Source organism: Vanacampus margaritifer, chromosome 8 (genome assembly GCF_051991255.1).
Source record: "Vanacampus margaritifer isolate UIUO_Vmar chromosome 8, RoL_Vmar_1.0, whole genome shotgun sequence".
NCBI classification, from domain to species: domain Eukaryota; kingdom Metazoa; phylum Chordata; class Actinopteri; order Syngnathiformes; family Syngnathidae; genus Vanacampus; species Vanacampus margaritifer.
In genome coordinates, this window is record NC_135439.1 from 11,498,942 (window position 1) to 11,508,169 (window position 9,228).

The 9,228-nt window shown below is 39.8% G+C and overlaps 1 protein-coding gene across 1 annotated transcript; it reads left to right on the forward strand.

Annotated features, from left to right (window-relative positions):
• Positions 1-334: 334 nt before the first annotated feature.
• Positions 335-8,882, forward strand: strip1 (striatin interacting protein 1). The gene is made up of 20 exons (XM_077574235.1): positions 335-474; positions 1,269-1,338; positions 1,424-1,498; positions 1,618-1,752; positions 1,845-1,965; positions 2,633-2,808; positions 2,956-3,083; positions 3,173-3,355; positions 3,504-3,724; positions 3,810-3,875; positions 3,954-4,017; positions 4,106-4,177; positions 4,288-4,362; positions 5,110-5,207; positions 5,852-5,978; positions 6,073-6,173; positions 6,255-6,321; positions 6,425-6,529; positions 6,893-7,097; positions 7,615-8,882. Exons 1-20 carry the CDS (start codon positions 364-366, stop codon positions 7,860-7,862), a joined length of 2,448 nt encoding a protein of 815 aa, XP_077430361.1. The 5' UTR covers positions 335-363; the 3' UTR covers positions 7,863-8,882.
• The last annotated feature ends 346 nt before the right edge of the window (positions 8,883-9,228 follow it).

Below are 9,228 nucleotides of genomic sequence, written 5' to 3' on the forward strand. Positions count from 1 at the left end.
AACACTGCCAGGCTGTTTTAAAACTCTATTTTTGAAAGCTCTATTATGAAACCCAATTTTGCAAACCCTACCCTGCGATAACTATAATTTACAAGAGTTAAACTCAGAAGCTGAACTGACCCCTCCTTATTTAAACACGTTTATTTTAATATAAAATGAGACCGAGACAAATAATTTCAACTTGTTCCATTTGCTAAAACAAACAAACAAACAAGGTACTTGTACAGTGGTGTGTGATATTATGGTAGGATTAAAAACCAAAAAAAACTTGTGGGTTGTGGTCGGTTAACGACGTTCATTCTCGTGCTGAGATCTCATCTCGCGAGAAGACGCCGTGGCCCCGCAAAAAAAAAAAAAAAAAAAATGGAGGTCGGAGGAAACGGTGGTGGGCTAGTTGTAAACAATAAACAGAGAGCTATGCTGCCAAACAAGAGTAGGGGGGAATTCACACGCAACCAGAGAAAGGATTCAGAGGTAAGTTTACACATATACGAGCGATTTATATTATCACGTCTGTAGTAGTTTTCACAAAAGACCACTGACGGACCAGGCCAGTTCTTTGCTGGAAACAGCATCGTTAGCTAGCTCTGTCAGTTTAGTGTAGCTTCACTCTAATTGTTGCCATTTCGACCATTTTAACCCGAATAAAAAGTTTACAATTTTCGTCTAATGTTACTGCTGAATTAAGTGTACTGCCACTTAAAATGATGTCATGCTCGACGGCTTGTAGCTTAGCTTAGGCTTACAGGCTAATGTTAGCTGGGACGAGATAAGGTATGGAGAGATTCAACTGTCACAAATCTGTGCACCTGTTGAAACCCCCAGTAATAAGAACTTGCGCGTCACACTTGCTATCCACCTATTCTTATGCCCACCCATTTAAAACGACCGACTTTGTTGTCGTGTGCAATAATGGATGGTTTGATGTGTCAACATTTGGCTATTGCTGCAACAGAAATACAAAGAGACTGGAAGAGCAACAGAAAGGCACACTGTGAACATCCTTTTTGAAGGCTCACAAAAGGTGCTGCTGATCAATTGCTAGATGTCATCTTGGTCTAATGAAAATAATAAAAATGCGAACAGTCTGTAAATACTCACTTCTAAGTGAACCAGGAAATGTATTGGTCAATGACTAGTTAGAAATTTTCCCTCCAAGTCTTTACAGATGAGCAACTGCCCACCCTAGTAGTTAAATACTATTCACATCTACATATCCATTATTTTCAGTTGTCTGTTTGTTTTCAAGTGTTTCTTTTTGTACCTAGGGCCTGTCTGAGTCTCCGGACCTTGAGTTTGAATATGCTGATACGGACAAGTGGGCTGCCGAGCTATCAGGTAAGAAACTTGTTGTCTACTTGATCATTGTGGACCCTAAGGGATGTCGTGTTTTACTGTTTTGCACTTCTGCTGTGTGTTCTAGAGCTGTACAGTTATACTGAAGGGCCAGAGTTCTCCCTCAATAGAAAATGCTTTGAGGAGGAACTCAGAACACATGGTATGTGATCAAGTATCTGCTTAGTAAAATCATGTTCCATGCAGTTCTTTACATCCAAGTTAAAGATAGATGTTAATATATGTTTGTGTCATTCTTCTTTGTGTCCCACTGTGACTCAGTGTGTGATAAGAAGTGGACGGAGCTGGATGCACCTCATCACAGGGCCCACGCCATGCGGATGCTGGACGGACTGGAGGTGACTGCTCGCGAGAAAAGGCTGAAGGTCGCTAGAGCCATTCTGTACATGGTGCAAGGTCAGTATATATCTTATCTATGCTCCAAAATAACCAAATCAAACATATTTTAGTTGTTGCGTTAATATGGAGCAAAATTTGTTGCAATGTAGGAACCTTTGGCGAGTGCAGTTCTGAGGCTGAAGTGCAGCATTGGATGAGATACAACACCTTTTTGCTGCTGGAAGTTGGAACTTTTTCTGCTCTGGTGGAACTGCTCAACATGGAAATTGAGTAGGTCATTTACTTTTTCTTCTAATTTATGTCATACCTGCCACTTGACTGTGGCTGCTTAAAAACAGTTTTTACAGTCAACGGTGAAAATTTAATAATGTCCATGCTGACATTTTTATATATAGTGTGTGCTTTGATTAATATGTAAAGACATTTTAACTGGATAAAAAAAGCCTTCATTGAAAAGACACTCTAACGGTAAAGACAATTAAAGTTACACCTGAATATCAGAGGCCCCGGGGACGACCCAGGACACGCTGGAGAGACTCGGCTGTCCTGGGAACGCCTTGGGGTCCCGTCGGAGGAGCTGGCTGAAGTGGCTGGGGAGAGGGAAGTCTGGGCTTCCCTGCTAAAGCTGCTGCCCCCGCGACCCGACCCCGGATAAGCGGAAGAAGACGGACGGACGGACCTGAATATCACACAGAAAAATAATGTTAAATGAATATTTATAGAGAATTTGCCTGTGAAGAAAAGGCCAAAGCACATAGAAAACTATTTGCGCTGATCAGTTCTTGACTGCTTTGTAATGTGATGGGACAATCAGCCACCATGAGCATGATTAAGTGCAGAAAAACCTTCAGAGACTTGACATTCTTATGACTTATAACTCTAATTCATATTCCAATAGTAGATAATCACAAATGTTCACATTTTCCCTCTCCCTCAGCAACAGTGCCGCCTGTAGCAGTGCTGTCAGAAAACCAGCCATCTCTCTTGCCGATAGCACAGATCTCAGGGTGCTGCTCAACATCATGTACCTGATGGTAGAAACCATCCAGCAAGACGACCCAGCCGACATGGCAGAATGGAGAGTCATCCGGGAAACGTTTAGAGCTGAACTGGGTGGGTTTATTATAGAACAATATGCTGCCATAACATGCTGTAAAATATACACACCAGCCATAACATGACAAATTTAATGAGATCTACCAGGAGAATGGTATCTATCATAAAATCATTTTTTATTGCTGTTAATGCTTTTTATTTCAGGTTCTCCTTTATACAACAACGAGCCCATCGCAGTCATGCTCTTTGGGATGGTTACCAAGTTCTGCAGCGGCCACGCACCTCACTTCCCTATGAAGAAGGTGTTACTACTGTTGTGGAAGAGCATACTGGTGAGGGATGGCGCCACTGTATTTATGCCAGACGCATCTAATGGAGAGTTCTGAGTGAGACATGAGACTACTCCTTTTCTCTTATTCAGTTCACACTCGGAGGATTCGAGCAGCTCCAAACCATAAAGGTCCATAGGCGTGAGAAGCTGGGTCTTCCCCCTCTACCAGAAGACAGCATTCGGGTCGTACGGAGTATGAGGGCCGCTTCCCCTCCTGCCTCGGCTTCTGACCTCATAGAACAGCAACAAAAGCGGGCGCGGCGTGAACACAAGGTAACTTGTTGTTGCTGGGATTAGTGTAAATCAGCAAAAGCAGCTAACAATGTGGAAAAAAAACAAGTTGCAATCTGTATATTCTTGTCAAACCTGTATGGCAATCATAACAACGGATTTGATGCCAATCTATTTTCCCTTCACACAGGCACTGATTAAACAGGACAACCTTGATGCATTCAACGAAAAGGACCCTTACAAGGCGGACGACCCCCGCGAGGATGAGGACGACAACGACGACAACGACAACTCGATAGAAGCGGAGACCTTCCCGTTGGAAAGGGACGAGGTGATGCCTCCGCCTATTCCTCATCCTCCGTCAGAGAGGGTGTCCTTCCCCAAAGGGTTGCCGTGGGCCCCCAAAGTCAGGTAACTTCATGTTACGTTCTCGTTTGGGTTATTTCCAGAGGTTTCAGTGATACCACATAAATAGCTGTTTCGTTGTTTTCATCAGGGAAAAGGACATTGAGAATTTCCTGGAGTCAAGTAGAAGTAAATTTATAGGTTACACACTTGGATGGTAAGCACAATAAGATTTTTTGCAATGTACTCAAAAGAACTGCAGTGAACCAACAATCTTTCCATGTGTGTCTGACAGTGACACAGACACAGTTGTTGGCTTACCCAGACCCATTCACGAAAGCATAAAGACACTAAAGCAGGTATTGCATCACTTCATACACTTCTTCAAAAATCCCCCTTTCACTCTCTTATTTATTTTTATTTTTTTTAACATTATCTTCCTTTCAGCATAAATACGTCTCCATAGCCGAAATTCAGATTGCTAAGGAGGAGGAGTTTCAGAAAACCCCTCTGTCTGGGGTGAGTGAATTTAGACAAAAAACAACAACCTTAAAACTGCTGGACAAGATTAATATTGAGAGGGCTCATGCTAGCATCATGCTTGAATGTATGTGCTTCCTGGTCATTAGGGAGAAGAGGACGTGGAGATGTGTGCCACTGAGCTGCTCTATCAGGGAATCCTACCTACATTACCTCAGTACATGGTCAGTGCTCTTACAGCGGACACCAAAACATTTGTCACCATTTTTGCTAACAATTTTGCTTTGTTTGAATTGATCCTTTTGTAAAAGCAGCCATTCACCACTAATCAGCTGACACTCTCTGGCTACACCATTAGTTGCACATGCATATTCTTATAAGATGTAAAGCATGCAATAGTTTTTTATCAATAATGCACTTGTCTGACAAAATGCTAGATTTTTAAAAATACATTTCTGGTATTGGATTTGAGACTGTGCAGGTGTACATAATGATTTGGCTGGATACTCCATTGAATTTTCATCCCTCACTGAAATAAATTTGAATTCACGTTTGAGCATATCTTTTTAGCCAGGCTAAAAATTGATAGTGGGTATAATGCATGAATGTTAAATAGTTCACATGCAGTGGAAAAACTCTACAATACGCATACCTCACTCAAATGGCAGGTTTTTGTGACATAAAAAAACTAAACCGAGAAAAATCATTTTATTGTGAACCATGTCTTGTAAAACTAAAAAAAAAACTATGTTTTGAAAGGATTCATGCTGGTCTTGTATTATATCACGCAAAAACTGACATTTTAACAGACGTGTGACTTTATTTTAATTGACTGCATATGTAAAACGTCTCAATTGAGGCATCACAGTGTTTAATTATAAATACAATCTTGCTTCCACTTGATAATTTAGCACCTCAAGGCAGTTACTAATTCATAATTGACATCAATTCTTTCTCTCGTTGGCATTCAGATCGCCTTGTTAAAGATTCTCCTTGCGGCAGCGCCGACCTCCAAAGCCAAAACGGATTCCATCAACATCCTGGCAGACGTGCTGCCGGAGGAGATGCCGTGAGTGATGCATCTTTTTGCGGGATATTCCTGCTCAGAATATGGAGACTTTTCTAATTTTCGTAGCATTTATCATTTCAATGTTTTGTTTCTGTAAGTGGAAGAAAATCTTCCTAAAGAGTGTTTTGAATAATTTGATTGCAACTAGAAAGGTTTACTGTACACCACATTTAACTACAAGACTGTTGTTGAATTAACTCATTCACTGCCATTGACGCCTATAAACGTAAAAAATTAAGTTGAACTATTTCTATTAATTTAACTTTTTTTCCCTCACTTTTGTCAACAGGATTATGAAAACCTAGACATTTTTTTAATAAACTTTTTTTTTTAAACCAAAAGACTACTAAAAATTAGGGGCGTCAGGCGATTACATTTTTTAATTGTAATTAATCGCATGACTTCAATAGTTAACTCACGATTAATCACAAATTTTATATCTGTTCTAAATGTACAATAATTGTTTTCTATGTTTTCATACTCTTGTTAACAAAAGTGGAAAAAAATGTTAAACTAATATGAATAGTTCAAATGAATTTTTGACGTCAATGGCAGTGAATGAGTCAATACCTCCTAACAAAACAGTGTAAAGACAGAATTTGTCATTTGTCAAAGATTTTGAAACTTGTCTGTTTCTATTTTAGGACCACTGTGTTACAGAGCATGAAACTCGGCGTTGACGTCAATCGACACAAAGAGATCATCGTGAAGGCCATCTCCGCCATCCTGCTGCTGCTTCTCAAACACTTCAAACTTAACCACATCTACCAGGTACACCTCACTTCAGTGTAACGCGTCAAATCCAAATATGATGAGATATGAATGCAATTTTTTGTAAAGTAATTAGCTGTTTGCGTTTTCTCAGTTTGAGTACATGGCTCAACATTTGGTGTTTGCCAACTGCATCCCCCTCATTTTGAAGTTCTTCAATCAGAACATCATGTCTTACATCACGGCTAAGAACAGGTACTTTGTTTGACAACATAGCACATCATATACATTATTACGGAAGGTAATCCTATTCTTATTATTTTTTATGTTTTGCAGCATATCAGTGCTGGACTTTCCGTACTGCGTGGTGCACGAGCTCCCTGAATTAACAGCGGAGAGTTTGGTAAGTGTTCCCATGTCATCCTTTTATATGTGCCATTGTTTGGTCGAGAAAAGTGCTGGGGGGTTTTATCCATCAAGATTGAATACTAATGATGTTTTTGCAGGAAGCGGGAGACAACAACCAGTTTTGCTGGAGGAACCTGTTTTCCTGCATTAACTTGCTGAGGATCCTCAATAAACTGACCAAGTGGAAGCACTCAAGAACGATGGTGAGGACTCGGAGACATTCGCAGAATTTTCAACTCACTCGATCCCTCCTCATCTCACACTGGATTGAGGCATACTTGCAGACATACACACTTTGGCCAAACATGGCATCAAACCTATTTCAGTGTAGACTCTTAATGACACTTTAAAGATGAACACGATCATATTTTACCTCCTTGTAGCCTCTAAAAATATCGGTCTTGTCTTTTTGACCCTTACAAGGAAATTAAGCCCAATTTGTCACATAGACCGTAGCACTTTTCTTTTCTGTAGATGTTTAGTTGAACCACCTTAACACAAAAAGTCTCATGCCTAAAACCAATTTATCATGTCAAGTCACAGATTCTAACAAGTCTGTTGTTCAGATGCTGGTAATGTTCAAGTCCGCTCCTATCCTGAAGAGGGCGCTAAAGGTGAAGCAAGCCATGATGCAGCTCTATGTCCTCAAGCTGCTCAAAGTGCAGACCAAATATCTTGGGCGCCAATGGCGGAAGAGCAACATGAAGACCATGTCAGCCATCTACCAGAAGGTCCGACATCGGCTTAATGACGACTGGGCCTATGGGAATGGTGAGGATACGCAAGACATCTAAAATATTGTGGTATAATTTGGTTCCATTTTGTATCGTACACATTTGATTGCGCTTCTATTTGAACTGTTATCCAATTAAAGCACCGTCCAGTGTGCTTGCTGAGTGTGGCGCTACATGCACAGATGTTTGTTGATATAGGAAGAAAACTAAAAAAAATGCATTTTAAAACAGTCACTGTGGAGTGAAAGCCAAGTTTTTTTTTTATTTGCAAATCCCTTTGATAAACTGCAGAAAAATAGGAGTGCTAAGCTTGTGGCATCATAATTTAAAAAAACATTTGAAGATTTTTTTTTTTCATGATGGGGTTTTGCGAGTCTAATTTTTGTGGGAAAAAAATGTATTCCATTTTGGAATAAGGCTGTAACGTGGAAAAAGTAAAGCACCGTGAATACTCTCCTATGATTTACACTATTTAACCAGGCTTTGAGGCTTCCATTAGGCCTTTTAATTGCAGCAACCATGGCTATAATCTACAATTTGTCAATTCTGGGCAGATCTGGACGCTCGCCCCTGGGACTTTCAAGCCGAGGAGTGTGCCCTGCGTGCCAACATCGAACGCTTTAACAGTCGTCGCTACGACAAGAATCAGAGCAACCCGGACTTCCTTCCCGTGGACAACTGCCTGCAAAGCGTCCTGGGGCAGCGGGTGGACCTGCCCGAAGACTTCCAAATGAACTATGACCTCTGGCTGGAACGAGAGGTCTTCTCCAAACCAATTTCTTGGGAGGAGCTGCTGCAATGAGAAACTGTCAACATCTTCGATCTTTAATCGGGGATCAGACTCTTTTGAGTGTGGCGTTCAGGTAACCCGGCACCAAGCACTCGTTGAACAACTGTGATGAATTTGGTCACGTGTGCCGACTGAGTAAAGATGGAGAAAGTTCTTATCCGTCGGTCATCAGTTTAATTCGCCAACAAATTATTTAATGTAATGCCTTTAAGAGTTAGTATTATTTGATTACAATGTGTTTGATAGATACTTTGGATTTTGGATTTTCTTTCTGTGAGATGCCACCACTGATGCAGCTAAAGCAGCTCTGTTTGTGGACCCTTACTTTTACAGCCACTCTCCCTTGTGACCATATCTCACTACATCACGACACATTTTAAATACATTTATAGGGAATAAATACAAGTTTTAACTGTACAACTCAGGCCAGGGAGTGCGGGCTGTTTTTAGGTATTTTTCAACATTTTAATAAATGTAACATTCCGTGTTCATCAGAGTAGCTTTCATTTTTATCAGATTGGTAAATGCTTTTTTTTTTTTTTAAAGAATGTTCATTTACACCAAAAATATATTTCAGTTATTGCCTAAAGGGCCAGAAGTATGTTTACAAATCATTTTTTTAAATTTTATTTAGGTTTGTTACAATTGTATACCACTGTTGCCCTACGGATGTAGAGGCAATCACACACTCAAAGAACCTAACAAATACAGCCTAGATTGACATGCATTGTTCTGCAGAAAAACATCTATCACTTTTTCCACTTCATTTCTATGTACAGTAGAATACTCTATGCTTTTTGAAAATATATAATTTTTAAGTTGGTTGCATCACTTTATGAAACCACAAATATATATAAACAAAAAATAAATCTCCAGGTTAGTGATTTTTCTCTTTATCTACTTGTGGTCTGTTATGTGGAAAACTGGAACATACGCTTTTATTTTACCTTACATAGACCTCAGTATCCTAAAATCATACTGTCAATCCTGCATTTTCCTACTATTAATAAGCCAATAAATATTTAAATATTGTTTGGGTTGCATCTCCTTTATAAAATGAATGGCATGTACGTATATATACAATATTTCAAAATAACAGAATGTGTATCAGTGTTTTCAATTATTGGAAATCAAACATACTTTCCTGAGTAAGGAATTCAAATGTCTAACGGCCAAAAGGCTCACAAATAATGCAAAAACGTGCAAAGTTTGTCAATTTGTCACACTGTATCGTACTTTGATATTACTCTTATTGTTATTATGCTGTTCTGTTCTGAGTCACAACATGAAGCTACATGGCATAAATCAATTGCGCAATCAAGGAAACGTAAGTGAGCACCCTTTCTTCGCAAACAACATACAACTTATCTGACAGCTC